The following is a 15,921-nucleotide window of genomic DNA, read 5'->3' as shown; positions in this document are numbered from 1 at the left end:
CGATGCAGGCATAAATATGATCAGAATAGATGACAATGAATTAACGATCACACCACGATAACCGTTAAATCAACCCTTTAATATGAATCCTGTTGTATTCGTGATTTAAATCGCATATGCTTATAAAAACTGATACATCGTGGATGGAAAAATCCTTGCATTTATGTTTTTAAACTTGAAAGGAAGAAAATCTCGACAGTCCGATTTGGAACAGTGAGTAACCGTCCAGATTAAGCAGAATTATCGACATCTAGTGGACAAACAGAGCAACAACATGACTGATTGACAAGACAAAGATTGGACAGAGACGAATGCTCATCGTTCCACGATTTTAAATGACTATAATGAATAGAAAAATACAAATTTAAACGTGTTAATGTGTGACACGTACACAGTATACATTACTGAAACAGGACATTAATATATTAAATCCACAAGGGGGAAGTATTGCATCACGATAGAAACAGAGAAAGCAGCTCCTTCCGCTGTGACCTGACTCAGCTCCTCCATCAGCAGGAAGCACCTGCAGCTCTGATGGTCTTTATTTAACTTCATGTAAATGAAACGTTGGAGCTCCAATCTGCTCTTTTCCACATCACACACAGGAGAAAAGCAGCAGATTGAAGAGAAGCTCCTCCTCCTGTCAGTCCCTCTCAGCTCCAGTGGGCTATTAAATTGCTCCTCCAGCACCTCCTCTCCTCATCCTCCAAAGCCTGAATCTGTCAGCAGTAAAGTCACTTTCCAGGTTGATAGTCAGCACACAGTGGCAACATGCTGGAGAGCCTCTGCACTCTCATCACTGCTCTAACATGTGAGGAGGCTGACTTACTGCAGCTCTGAGCTCATGCTGGATTCATCAGTCTGTGTCTTTCTCTTGACTTCATGTCCTCTTGTTGTTTCCAGGTGTGAGTGCTGTGACGGTGCTGACACAGAAGCCCACTGTTGTGTCTCTGAGCAGAGGAGAGTCAGTCACCATGGACTGTAACCTGGGAACTGTTACTGATGCCAGTGCTCGCTGGTATAAACAGGTTCCAGGAGGAGTTCCTCAGTTCGTACTGAAGTGGTATCACAGCGATAGTTCTGTTTATTATGGTTCTGGTTTCTCATCTCCAAGATTCACTTCTACTCATCAGTCAACATCAGATTATCGTTTGATGATCAATAATCTGGAGGAGGGAGACTCAGCAGTCTATTACTGTCAGACATGGGACAACTCTGCTAAAGAGCACGTATCACAGTGATTCAGGCTGTGACAAGAACCTCCTCACTCAATACTTCTGCTTTTTAGTGTCTGATACATCAGCTCATGTTCAGTCTCATGAAATTAGAAAATCAACTCATATTTACACATATTGAAGTCGGTTTAAGTAGGTTTAAGCTCAACAATGTAAATGGAGCCTTCAAGGAAGGACACTCATCCTGTAGAGATCTTCATGTGCCACAGGTGAACCCAGATCATAATCCATCAAGTTGAGGTAAAAACACAAATGAATTCCTACAAATCATCAGTGATATTGAGCTGCAGTGGGAAAACCTGAAGGACAACATATCAATATGATGTACAACATCAGTAACCTTCCTACAGACCTTGTGAAGACAGTGTTCATCCCACTCCCAAAGAAACCAGGAACAAGAGAATGTGGGCTGTTCAGAACAGTCAGACATGAGAGCCACCTCACAAAGTTACTAAGAATCATCATGCTCACACTAAGAAATAAAATTAAACCAGAGATGTAGATTCATAGAGGTCAAAGCTCCATCAGATGGAAAATACACTTTCAGAAGTATTACATGTTTCATCAATTCTGACCAAAGCGTTCAACACAGTCAATCATGAAGCAATAATCCAGATGCTGAAGCACAGAAACATCGATGGAAAGGATTCACAAATGAGAAAAAATCCTCTCTTGGCAGCAAAGTGCAGCAGTGAGATCAAACAAGGAAATTTGAGAAGAGCAACCAATAAAACGAGGGCTGTGACGGAGACGTGTTCTGTCACCTGACCTGTTCTCCTTTACAGTGAAAACATCACGAGGAAAATTTAGGGCTGAGCAGGAGTTTCCATCAGAGGTCGTAACATAAATGACACCCACTGTGCAGATGATGCAGTGCTGATAGTGAACAGGGAAGAAAACTCTGAACCCAACTGAGTGGCAGTCACCTTCTTTGGTGTCTTTTATGTGTAAACATAACACCTGATCCATGTCCATCCTATAATCTGAAAGCTGTTTAATGAATAAAAACTCTGGGGGCTCCAGGGTTTTAGTTTAATTGGTCTCTGAATAAACAGATTTTAACACTGGACTTTATGAAACATTTAATAAACTGAATAATGAGGAATAAACCTGCTATTAAATGAGTCAAACTGTTGTGAACTGAGTTTAACTATGAACTGCCTGTAGTCTGATACCTGTTTGGGATCAGCTTTAACTTTGCTGATCGTTCTGCATCAGGTTCCTGTTGACCAAGTTCATGTCATCATCCTCATGGGCAGTCGGCATCTGTGGGAAACAGGCGGGAAGAAACAGTCCCAACAGTCTGTGGCAGTGACACACAAGCAGGAACAGACGTCCACTGGAGCCGTCCACTCTGTCAGAGCTGCTGTGCTCCTCTTTCAGAGGATTCCAGCTCAAACCAGAGCACAACTGGCCAGCAACCACACTCAGGATTTATGAAGTATAAAATAGTTACAGTTCAAGTACACAGAAAAATAGAAAACTACAGAAAGTCTTTGTAAAATATGAATATTTGAAAATGCAAAAAGCTGGCAGGAAACACTGATGGTGAAGCTGCAGATTGAAGAGAAGCTCCTCCTCCTGTCAGTCCCTCTCAGCTCCAGTGGGCTATTAAATTGCTCCTCCAGCACCTCCTCTCCTCATCCTCCAAAGCCTGAATCTGTCAGCAGTAAAGTCACTTTCCAGGTTGATAGTCAGCACACAGTGGCAACATGCTGGAGAGCCTCTGCACTCTCATCACTGCTCTAACATGTGAGGAGGCTGACTTACTGCAGCTCTGAGCTCATGCTGGATTCATCAGTCTGTGTCTTTCTCTTGACTTCATGTCCTCTTGTTGTTTCCAGGTGTGAGTGCTGTGACGGTGCTGACACAGAAGCCCACTGTTGTGTCTCTGAGCAGAGGAGAGTCAGTCACCATGGACTGTAACCTGGGAACTATTAGTAACAGTGATGCTCGCTGGTATAAACAGGTTCCAGGAGGAGTTCCTCAGTTTGTACTGGTCTGGTATCACGGCTGGAGTTCTGTCATATATGGTTCTGGTTTCTCGTCTCCAAGATTCACTTCTACTCATCAGTCAACATCAGATTATCGTTTGATAATCAATAATCTGGAGGAGGGAGACTCAGCAGTCTATTACTGTCAAACATGGGACAGCTCTGCTGGCGAGGGCGTATCACAGTGATTCAGACTGTGACAAAAACCTCCTCACTCAATACTTCTGCTTTTTAGTGTCTGATACATCAGCTCATGTTCAGTCTCACTAAATTACAAATCAACTCATGTTCACACTCAGTTTCTCAGAGAAACTTTCAGATTGTTGGAAACTTTCTGCTGTTTCATCACTGAAAATAACAAGAACCAAAACCAACTCCCTCACTGATCCTTCATCCTCCATCATCACCATTAAAATGCACCTTTAAGTCATCAAAACGACTTTATGGGGAATATGATGGAGAGTTTGTTGATTAAAGTTCTAACAGAGAATCTGTTGTAATGATGATGATGATGATAATGATGATAATGATGATGATGATGATGATAATGATGAGAACAACGATGATGATAGTGATGATGACCATGATCATGATGGAGATGATGAAGATTATGATGGTGAATGTGGTGGTGATGGTGATAATGATGATTAAGATGATGGTGATGATAATGATGATGGTGATGATGATGATGATGATGATGGTGATTATGATGATGGTGGAGATGATGATGATGATGGTAGTGGAGATGATGATGATTATGATGATGGTGTTGATAATAATAATGATGATGATGGTGATTATGATGATGATGATGATGATGATGATGATGATGATGATGGTGATGATGATGATGATGATGATGGTGTCACTAGTGAAGGCTGTTCTCATGTCTCAGTGTCTCCACTCATCAGTGACTCTCAGCAGGTTTTTGTACAGCTGTGTGTACAAACTGAATCACTGTGGTCTTCGGACCAGGAACCAAGCTGATTGTCACCAGTAAGTACTTTTACACTCAGCAGAAACAACAAAGATTTGATGCTTTTGATACAAACTAGAAGCTTTTTCATAGAAATGTGGAGTGTGGAAATGATTTGAAATATTCTTCTGTTAGTCTTTGACCTGCTTTGATACTTTATCTGTCAGCTAAAGGAAACATCTCCAAAGATTACATCATTTCAATCAGTTTCTCACCAAATATTGTTGAATTTTCTTCATTTTATTTTAATAACTGCAGAACAGATTTTCTACCTAAACGTATTTAAAATTGACTTTGGTTTCTTGGCTCGTGTTTGATGGAAGTGACTGAAAAAGGTTTTGGAAAATTCATCCAAATTAATTCATTTGCTTAAATTCTCATTTTAAATTTATAACTTTATATTTTTGTATCAGTTGCTACTTATATTTTTACTTTGTTCAAATATTGAATTGATGCTGTTTATATTCAAAATGACTCTAGTGAGATTTAATGAGATTTTCCTCATATTGTTGCTGAAGATTGAAGGTTTTATTTGCTCAGTGTGTTTGTGATGTTTTCAACCAAACTCCTAAATTCATTAGTTCCTGTTGAACTTTGTGTGAGTGTGTGAATTTCTTCTTCATGTATTTTCAGGCTCCAGCCTCCCTCCTCCTGTCCTGACAGTCTTCCCTCCGTCCAGAGCTGAGCTCCAGTCCAACAAAGCCACTCTGGTCTGTCTGTCCAGACTCTCTGCACCTTTTGCAGAGGTGAGCTGGTTGCTTGGTGACACTTCAGTGAGCAGCGGGATCTCCACCAGCACTCCTGTCCAACAAGCAGACCAGACTTTCCAAATCAGCAGCCATCTGTCCATCCTGACGTCAGACTGGGACGCGCAGAAGGTTTACACCTGTAAAGTGTCTGTGGGCTCCCAGACTGCAGAGAAAAGCATCAAGAAGTCCGAGTGTGAAGAATAGTGGAGGAGCAGCAGCACCATTTCACATCTGCTTCTTTAGTCTTTGTGCTGCATCAGCAGCTTCACATGTCAGAGGAGACCAGTCTGCATGCTTGGAATCAATGTTGTCACGCTGAGCTGCTGCTCTTGGAGCAGCTTTGCAGCTGCTCTGTTTTTACAGTCTTTCAATAAAAACTCATCAAGTTGAAGAAAAAGAACTCTTTCTGTTTATTTGGACTCTTCCAAGTGTTGTTCTCAACAATAATCAATAAAAGTTCAGTGATTTTAGTGTCTTGTCTCAGGACAACAGAAAAATCAGATCTATAATAAAGTGAAACTGAGTTTTCATGCTTCATCTGTGAAGCGTGGCCTCTGGACGCCTCAGTACTTTCCCAGGATGCACCTGCAGGCCTCCTCACTCATTTATAGCTGCATCTAAATGGAGCTCAAATGTCAGCTGTCTCTGACACCATCACCATCATCATCACCATCACCATCATCACCATCATCACCATCATCATCATTATCATCATCATCATCACCATCATCATCATCATCATCATCATCATCACCATCATCATCATTATCATCACCATCATCATCATCGTCATCATCACCATCATCATCACCATCATCATCATCATCATCATCATCATCATCATCATTTACCATTATCATTATCATCATCATCATCACCATCATCATCATTATCATCGTCATCACCATCGTCATCATCACCATCATCATCACCATCATCATCATCATCATCATCATCATCATCATTTACCATTATCATTATCATCATCATCATCACCATCATCATCATTATCATCGTCATCACCATCGTCATCATCACCATCATCATCACCATCATCATCATCACCATCATTACCATCATCATCATCCTCTTCATCTTCTTCATCATCATCGTCATTGTCATAATCATCACCATCATCATCATCACCATCATCATCATCTTCATTGTCATCATTATCATGACCATCATCATTATCATCATCATCATCACAACAGATTCTCTGTTAGAACTTTAATCAACAAACTCTTCATCATATTCCCCATAAAGTCGTTTTGATGACTTAAAGGTGTATTTTAATGGTGATGATGGAGGATGAAGGATGAGTGAGGGAGTTGGTTTTGGTTCTTATTATTTTCAGTGATGAAACAGCAGAAAGTTTCCAACATTCTGAAAGTTTCTCTGAGAAACTTGAGTGTGAACATGATTTAATTTGTAATTTAGTGAGACTGAACATGAGCTGATGTATCAGACACTAAAAAGCAGAAGTATTGAGTGAGGAGGTTTTTGTCACAGTCTGAATCACTGTGATACGACCTCGCTAGCAGAGCCGTCCCATGTTCCACAGTAATAAACTGCTGAGTCTCCCTCCTCCAGATTATTGATCATCAAACGATAATCTGATGTTGACTGATGAGTAGAAGTGAATCTTGGAGATGAGAAACCAGAACCATATATGACAGAACTCCAGACGTGATACCAGCTGAGTACAAACTGAGGAACTCCTCCTGGAACCTGTTTATACCAGCGACCACTGTCATCAGTAACAGTTCCCAGGTTACAGTCCATGGTGACTGACTCTCCTCTGCTCAGAGACACAACAGTGGGCTTCTGTGTCAGCACCGTCACAGCACTCACACCTGGAAACAACAAGAGGACATGAAGTCAAGAGAAAGACACAGACTGATGAATCCAGCATGAGCTCAGAGCTGCAGTAAGTCAGCCTCCTCACATGTTAGAGCAGTGATGAGAGTGCAGAGGCTCTCCAGCATGTTGCCACTGTGTGCTGACTATCAACCTGGAAAGTGACTTTACTGCTGACAGATTCAGGCTTTGGAGGATGAGGAGAGGAGGTGCTGGAGGAGCAATTTAATAGCCCACTGGAGCTGAGAGGGACTGACAGGAGGAGGAGCTTCTCTTCAATCTGCTGCTTTTCTCCTGTGTGTGATGTGGAAAAGAGCAGATTGGAGCTCCAACGTTTCATTTACATGAAGTTAAATAAAGACCATCAGAGCTGCAGGTGCTTCCTGCTGATGGAGGAGCTGAGTCAGGTCACATCTGAAGGAGCTGCTTTCTCTGTTTCTATGGTGATGCAGTGCTCCTCTCTGGTGGACTTGAACAGAACAACATCCTTCATGGACAAAATGTCTCTGTGTCACAGGTTTATACATGTAATTTCTCTTTAAGGGTTTGATTATCCTCATGTAGAGAAATAAAAGTATGAATTTACCACCCTAAAGACTCTTTCTAATCGCTCAGTTTAATGCTCCCTCTGATTATTGCCATCATCAAGTCCTCACTCACCACTAGAATTGTTCCGTCCATTTTCCAACTACAGCATTTTGTTACATTCTAAAAAACCTGGTTCTGATCCCAATAATTACAGTCATCTTTCCCCATTTCTAATTTAGCATAAATTTACAACATTTTTGAAAAATCATTTGTCTTCCAACTCCACACCCATTAATGTTTCCAGTCTGGTCTCCCTCAACATCACAGCACTGAGATCGCTCTATTTTAAATATCCAAGCATCTCCTCTGTGCAGCTGGCTCCAGCTTCCTCTCCCTCCTGGACCTTCTTGATCTTTGATCTAAGTGGCACTTCTACACCATCTCACAGCCCATCCTCCTCAATAGACTCCTCCATTGGTGTCCCCCCGCCCCCCAACTGCTTCCATTCATATCTCATAGGCTTCACTCAGTTCTTGCAATTTGACAAAGAATGTTGTAAATTTATCTCCAACTTCAATCACAAATCGGTGACATCACTCGTCATTATACTTTCACTATGACTGGTACACGAAGGTGGAACCCAGAATGCAGACAGGAGGCAGGAAATCTCAAAGTGAAACATTTATTAAAGTGCTGGTGACACCGAAATGTGCGTTGGTGAATTCTGAACAGAGAAACCCAACTCAGAACGGTGCTCTTCAACAGACACAAGGATAATCCAAACAGGAACAGGGAAGGTTTCAAATCTATAAACACTCAGTTACCAACAGGACAGAAGAAACTACCGGACTCTGATCGGCTCGTGCCAGCTGCTTAAAAAGACTTCCAATCAAGCTGATCAGCTGCAGTTGTGGAAGCAGGCAGCACGAGACGGGAAACAAGTCAACGCCTCCCCCTGGTGGAGACAAACAGCAATTACAAAACAGACATGAACAGGATCATGACATTCACCTGTGTAACCTCAACCATCTCCGTCCCTCCATCTCTCTCCTGCTGCTTTCATTCTTTTCCTCATCTTTGTCACCTGTTTAGATGATTGCAGCTTTCTCCTCTTAAGTCACCTCAATAAACTCCTCCAGGTCCAGAACTCTGCTGCTGGCATCATAACCAACCCTCCTCCTCCACCACATTAATGTCCATCCACCTCCTCCATACCCGAGTGTTTCCCTCTCACCACCCTCCTGTGTCTCTCTTTCTAACTTTCTCACTTGCTTTCTGCTCATTTTGCCGGTCTTTTGCCTGCAGTGCTCCAACACTGCGACCTGTTCCTGCCTGTTTCGCCCAGCCTGCTTCCTGCCTCGCTGTGGTCTCATCTCTGCTGAGAATTGCTGGCACACACGCTGTTCATTTTCAGTCAGAGCTGAAGCTGATCTTGTCGTCTGTGTCTGCATTTGGGGGCTCAGTTCACGTCTGTCAATCTTCCGTAACAATGAATCACTCCTCATCTTCAAATCTAGACTCATTAGACACCTCTTTAATTCAGTCTGGTTATATTAACTTCACTTTTACTTGTTTCAGTGTTTCTTGCTTTTATTTTAATGTTGTATAGTATCAATAACTGAGCTACTGGTCAGATGTACAGTGATGTCAAGAATACTTACAGGCTCTTCTGATCACATGTATGTGTGTACGTATTGATATGTATTGATTATGACATACAAAAAATCTTTATTTTAGTTACACACGTATTTGCATGGGGGATGTATGGATCTGTTCTTTTTTCTTTTTCCTGCTCTTCTCCCACTTCTTACCTTCTTTGTCATCAGCAAGAGGGTCCCCTCATATGAGTCTGGTCCTGCTCAGGGTTTCTTCCTGTTAAACTGGACTTTAGCCCTGCAGCTGTTGCTGTCTCAATGATCAGCCTCTGAATTCCTTTGAAGCTTCTTGATTGTAATTAATGCTTCGTAGATAAAGGTGAATTGAGCCGAGCTGCCTTGGTTTGACCTGGATCAGTCCCTCCAGATCAGACTGGGACAGGACTGGTGTGAATGTGGATCGTGTGTAGAGCAGATGGACCCACCTTTGCTCAGCATTTGAGCATTGTCACATTGGCAGCAGTAGCGGATGTGACCTCCTGCTGAGAGGGGCGTGGCTGCTGGTTTCCTCTCATCTCATGAGTCATTACATCAATGTTGTCATTACATCGATGTTATTATTACACCATTTTGTGCGCCTGATCATTGTGAGGTAAACAATGGACAGCATGGATGACATCAGTGAGTTGATGGTCAGCGTGGCTCCAAAATTTACTAGCTCAGCACAGATTGAACCATATCCAAGCACTAATTTAGCAAAGACACATTTAATTTTGGGTCTAATCTGGAAAGATTGTAACACAGGACCGAGGACTATTTTCCCAAATTTATTGTTCAGTGACTCGGCTACAAAGGGACGGAGTCATTCCTGGAGAATTTCTCTAAAGACTTTTTTGAACTCCATTCTGTTGGCAAATAATGTGTCTGTCTTAAATTACTGCAGAATATCAGATTTGTTCATCCCAACAGCTCAAAGTTTCACAAAGTATAAACAAACAGCCTAGTAGGTAACGGTGTGATAGTTTGAGTCAGTGGTGCTCAGTGGGACAAAAATGTGATAAAACGGGTTATTTCAATTCCCCGTTTACCTAATAATCTGTAACTGCTGTGCTGCTCCATGTCAGTCGGTGTCTGACTGAACTTTACTGGCTCCAGCCAACACCAGTACTGATCCAGTTACAGGCCCGTCCATCATGTCTCTGAGCACTTTGGACTGTTCTGGACACTTCGGTTATGTTGTAGTTCTGGAACATGAGAGCACCACAAGTTCTGGTCGCTTCACGTTTGATTTAGCTGAAATCTTTGTACTTAAACCTGCCCTTCAATGATTGACAGATCGAAGATCACAACCTCTGATTGGACTCTCAACAATATCCAGATTAAACCAGTTCTGTCCCAGTCTAATCTGGAGAAACTGATTCAGATCAATATTTATTTCATTAACAAAAGTTTCAGTCAAGTAGCTTCACGGGATCCCAGAGGCTGATCACTGAGTCAACAGTGGCAGGTCAAAAGGTTCTTTAAAATGGAAGAAATCTTGAGCAGGACCAAGATGATATGGTGGGTATGGGCTCCATTTGATGAGAAAAGGGTAAAGAAGGAAAGAATAGAGGAGGAAAAGCAAGGTAGAAAGAAGAAAAGAAAAACATCTCGACATCAATTGGGTTTTATCCCCTTATATTTTTATGATCAAATGATAACATGTGTAAACATATGAAACACCAGAGACATTTTGTGCATGAAGGATGTTGTTCTGCTCAAATCCACCAGAGAGGAGCACTGCATCACCATAGAAACAGAGAAAACAGCTCCTTCAGCTGTGACCTGACTCAGCTCCTCCATCAGCAGGAAGCACCTGCAGCTCTGATGGTCTTTATTTAACTTCATGTAAATGAAACGTTGGAGCTCCAATCTGCTCTTTTCCACATCACACACAGGAGAAAAGCTGCAGATTGAAGAGAAGCTCCTCCTCCTGTCAGTCCCTCTCAGCTCCAGTGGGCTATTAAATTGCTCCTCCAGCACCTCCTCTCCTCATCCTCCAAAGCCTGAATCTGTCAGCAGTAAAGTCACTTTCCAGGTTGATAGTCAGCACACAGTGGCAACATGCTGGAGAGCCTCTGCACTCTCATCACTGCTCTAACATGTGAGGAGGCTGACTTACTGCAGCTCTGAGCTCATGCTGGATTCATCAGTCTGTGTCTTTCTCTTGACTTCATGTCCTCTTGTTGTTTCCAGGTGTGAGTGCTGTGACGGTGCTGACACAGAAGCCCACTGTTGTGTCTCTGAGCAGAGGAGAGTCAGTCACCATGGACTGTAACCTGGGAACTGGTACTAATGCTGCTGCTTGGTATAAACAGGTTCCAGGAGGAGTTCCTCAGTTTGTACTGAGCTGGTATCACGGCTGGAGTTCTGTCAAATATGGTTCTGGTTTCTCATCTCCAAGATTCACTTCTACTCATCAGTCAACATCAGATTATCGTTTGATGATCAATAATCTGGAGGAGGGAGACTCAGCAGTCTATTACTGTCTAACATGGGACGGCTCTGCTAGCGAGTACGTATCACAGTGATTCAGACTGTGACAAAAACCTCCTCACTCAATACTTCTGCTTTTTAGTGTCTGATACATCAGCTCATGTTCAGTCTCACTAAATTACAAATCAACTCATGTTCACACTCAGTTTCTCAGAGAAACTTTCAGATTGTTGGAAACTTTCTGCTGTTTCATCACTAAAAATAACAAGAACCAAAACCAACTCCCTCACTCATCCTTCATCCTCCATCATCACCATTAAAATACACCTTTAAGTCATCAAAACGACTTTATGGGGAATATGATGAAGAGTTTGTTGATTAAAGTTCTAACAGAGAATCTGTTGTGATGATAATGATGATGATGAAGAGGATGATGATGGTAATGATGGTGATGATGATGATGAGGATAATGATGGTGATGATGATGATGATGATGATGATGATGATGGTGTCACCAGTGAAGGCTGTTCTCATGTCTCAGTGTCTCCACTCATCAGTGACTCTCAGCAGGTTTTTGTACAGCTGTGTGTACAAACTGAATCACTGTGGTATTCGGACCAGGAACCAAGCTGATTGTCACCAGTAAGTACTTTTACACTCAGCAGAAACAACAAAGATTTGATGCTTTTGATACAAACTAGAAGCTTTTTCATAGAAATGTGGAGTGTGGAAATGATTTGAAATATTCTTCTGTTAGTCTTTGACCTGCTTTGATACTTTATCTGTCAGCTAAAGGAAACATCTCCAAAGATTACATCATTTCAATCAGTTTCTCACCAAATATTGTTGAGTTTTCTTCATTTTCACCTGTTTTTAATAACTGCAGAACAGATTTTCTACCTAAACGTATTTTAAATTGACTTTGGTTTCATGGCTCGTGTTTGATGGAAGTGAGTGAAAAAGGTTTTAGAAAATTCATCCAAATTAATTCAGTTGCTGAAATTCTCATTTTAATTATGTAACTTTATATTTTTGTATCATTTGCTGGTCATAATTTTACTTTGGTCAAATATTTAATTGATGCTGTTTATATTCAAAATGACTCTGAAATGGTGTAAAATATCTGGTTTAGTGAGATTTTCCTCATATTGTTGCTGAAGATTGAAGGTTTTATTTGCTCAGTGTGTTTGTGATGTTTTCAACCAAACTCCTAAATTCATTAGTTCCTGTTGAACTTTGTGTGAGTGTGTGAATTTCCTCTTCATGTATTTTCAGGCTCCAGCCTCCCTCCTCCTGTCCTGACAGTCTTCCCTCCGTCCAGAGCTGAGCTCCAGTCCAACAAAGCCACTCTGGTCTGTCTGTCCAGACTCTCTGCACCTTTTGCAGAGGTGAGCTGGTTGCTTGGTGACACTTCAGTGAGCAGCGGGATCTCCACCAGCACTCCTGTCCAACAAGCAGACCAGACTTTCCAAATCAGCAGCCATCTGTCCATCCTGACGTCAGACTGGGACGCGCAGAAGGTTTACACCTGTAAAGTGTCTGTGGGCTCCCAGACTGCAGAGAAAAGCATCAAGAAGTCCGAGTGTGAAGAATAGTGGAGGAGCAGCAGCACCATTTCACATCTGCTTCTTTAGTCTTTGTGCTGCATCAGCAGCTTCACATGTCAGAGGAGACCAGTCTGCATGCTTGGAATCAATGTTGTCACGCTGAGCTGCTGCTCTTGGAGCAGCTTTGCAGCTGCTCTGTTTTTACAATCTTTCAATAAAAACTCATCAAGTTGAAGAAAAAGAACTCTTTCTGTTTATTTGGACTCTTCCAAATGTTGTTTTCAACAATAATCAATAAAAGTTCAGTGATTTTCGTGTCTTGTCTCAGGACAACAGAAAAATCAGATCTATAATAAAGTGAAACTGAGTTTTCATGCTTCATCTGTGAAGCGTGGCCTCTGGACGCCTCAGTACTTTCCCAGGATGCACCTGCAGGCCTCCTCACTCATTTATAGCTGCATCTAAATGGAGCTCAAATGTCAGCTGGGTTTCTGTTTAGCGTGTCCATATTTAAAGTGGAGCATCCAGAAATGTGTCAAACATTTTCCTGTGAGCACTCAAGAACTCTGCTCTGATTGATGCAACAGATGCAGAACCTGAACAATGGAGCTCAAATGTCAGCTGTCTAAAAACAGAGGGAACCGTTTTATCATTAAAAAAATATATTTGAAGAACAATGATTTTATTGTTTAATATGTGGAGGATATTTATGTGTTTAAATGTCACAACAGGATCATCAAGGGTGAAAGACTCGATGTTCCAGATAATTCATGATGTGATCCACGATGATGATACGATCAACACATATCGATCCAGCGATCAACAATCTGGGTTGGATTGATTTTATTCTCTGCAGTTACACTGAGCAACAGTGCATAAATGTATCGATGGCTGCTGATGCCTAAACGGAGTGTTGTCATGACGATAATGTGCTTGAGTGATGTAACCAGTGTATTTAGAGCTCAGACACGTCACCCTTGTGTAGAAGGAGACCCTGTTGAGTCTGATGTTGAAGCTCTAGCAGCAAGTTCTCAGCGAGCATGAAGATGAATGAATCCATGCTTGTGTTGTTCTCTCCTCTCAGCTGCTGCAGGCACCTCTCTGAATACGGAACTGGAATTATGGACGTTTGTCCAGGTTTGGTTCAAGGATTGGAAACAAATGGGAGAATACAGTGATCCCTCGTTTATCGCGGGAGTTGCGTTCCAAAAATAACACGCGAAAAGTGAAATCCGTGAAGTAGTCAGCTTTATTTTATTTTATTTTTTTACAATGCAATACTGAACTATAGAATGAAACCAAAAATCAAAACCTGTTTTAAAGCCCAAAATTTGTTTAAAACAATAATTTTAATATAGTAATACAAGGTTGGAAACATTGTCACTCGCGTATTTCAGTCCCAGCTGTGCCTCTTCGTCCTGACTCCGCTCCGCTGGAGCGTCTGTTTCTACTGAAGGCGCAGGAGTCTTTCTCCGAGAGAAGAACATTGTTATGGGTAGTTGTTGGCGCTCTTTTTTCTGAGCAAGAAGATTTTTATAAACGGATATGCCACCTTCGATTATATTTGAGAACTGCAATGAACGACTCGCAAAAAAAATCCGTGAAGCAGCGAAGCCGTGAAAGATGAAACGTGATATAGCGAGGGATCACTGTATTGACAACAGAACTAGAGTGCTCCAAACACAACACAGCACATGGAGGTGAAAATGGTGGGAACTCCACCCAGAGACTCACTTCCTCACCCTTACATCACACCTTACTGTTGAGCTTCAAACCCATCACCACTTTGAGGCTTCTGTCAGCTGCAATGTGTCCTACACACTCCAGGGAGGACAAAACATGGTCCCTGACATCTTCACGAGGAATTTTCCAGCCTCCTCTTCGGAGCCTCGATGTCGGAGAGGAAGAGGAGGAGGGGGGAAGGCCGTTCCACTCAGAAGGCACCTGTCTGCATGCTTGTGTCCAAAAAACACAGAGTACCATAAGATGGTTCTTTTCAAAAGGTCGCCCAGTATTTATTGAAGATCAAAAAGGAGTTTTGGAGTCTGTTGTGCAAAATGCACAAGTGTCGTTCAAAACTCAGCATGAGCTGTCAGATGATGACTGAATAAGGAGAACATTCAGTGTCTAAACTAAGGGACAATACACCAGTGCAGGCCTACATGGATCCTATCTGTGATTATTAATCTTGACTACTTTGGGTGAATATATGAGGAGTCAAAGCTAAAACATTGTTAATTCACACACAGAGCCTTAACTCTGTTTTATCTTGAGGGTTGAATTTTATAACCCTTCAATCCATAAACCAGTGACTGAGTCGTTCCAGAGAAAGAGGTCAGTGTCTTGGTTTCCACATCTTCCATACAGATGTTTGTTCCACAACAGGAGACACCAGTGAGCCCACGGTGCAGCCATGTTTCTGTCTGTGGAAGCTTTCTCTGAATTGGAAGTAGGTGGTGGTAAGAGAGGCTGAGCAGAGAGCAAATGTGTTCTGTCAGTGTGTTGTCCTGGACCGGGCGCCTCCTCACTGCATCTGAAGCTGCCATGCAGGTGAACAGTCAGGTGACATCATAGAACAACCATGGTTCCGTTTGACTCTAATTGGAGAGTTTGAAGCCTCCACAGAGGTGGGCTGAAGCACTTTTGGAAAGAACAACGTGGACAATGTCCAGGAGGTCAGCCAGGAACTTGGAACTGTTGCTGAAAGATTGGGCAGCTGTTTGTGTCTGAAGTGAGAGGAGACAACATGGGCTGATAAATGACCTGCAGCAGCCACCATGTGACACAAACCCAGGTCAGATCCATCTGTGGAGGCTCAAACACAGACTCAGTATGACTGATGAGAGGCTGCAGGAACCAGTGAGGGTGTTGGTCTGGCATTAAGATCCAGATGCAGCATTTTCTTAGTTCCACATTCTGCAAGACTGAAATAGTGGAAAAGCATTTTTTCATTTAAACAGTT

General features: G+C 42.2%; 2 protein-coding genes across 2 annotated transcripts; both read left to right on the top strand.

The window, feature by feature from the left end:
- The first annotated feature begins 2,947 nt into the window (after window positions 1-2,947).
- LOC115249876 (immunoglobulin lambda-1 light chain-like) lies at window positions 2,948-5,158 on the top strand. Its single transcript, XM_029836387.1, has 4 exons — window positions 2,948-2,987; window positions 3,080-3,402; window positions 4,189-4,225; window positions 4,839-5,158. The coding sequence occupies exons 1-4, from the start codon at window positions 2,948-2,950 to the stop codon at window positions 5,156-5,158; spliced, it is 720 nt and encodes a 239-aa protein (XP_029692247.1).
- A 5,882-nt stretch (window positions 5,159-11,040) lies between these two features.
- On the top strand, window positions 11,041-13,007 carry LOC101061619 (immunoglobulin lambda-1 light chain-like). The gene is made up of 4 exons (XM_029836381.1): window positions 11,041-11,080; window positions 11,173-11,495; window positions 12,021-12,054; window positions 12,688-13,007. The coding sequence occupies exons 1-4, from the start codon at window positions 11,041-11,043 to the stop codon at window positions 13,005-13,007; spliced, it is 717 nt and encodes a 238-aa protein (XP_029692241.1).
- The last annotated feature ends 2,914 nt before the right edge of the window (window positions 13,008-15,921 follow it).

This window comes from Takifugu rubripes, chromosome 5 (genome assembly GCF_901000725.2).
Source record: "Takifugu rubripes chromosome 5, fTakRub1.2, whole genome shotgun sequence".
Lineage (NCBI taxonomy): Eukaryota > Metazoa > Chordata > Actinopteri > Tetraodontiformes > Tetraodontidae > Takifugu > Takifugu rubripes.
The sequence above is the reverse complement of the archived record's forward strand: the minus strand, read 5'-3'. Positions and strand labels throughout refer to the sequence as shown.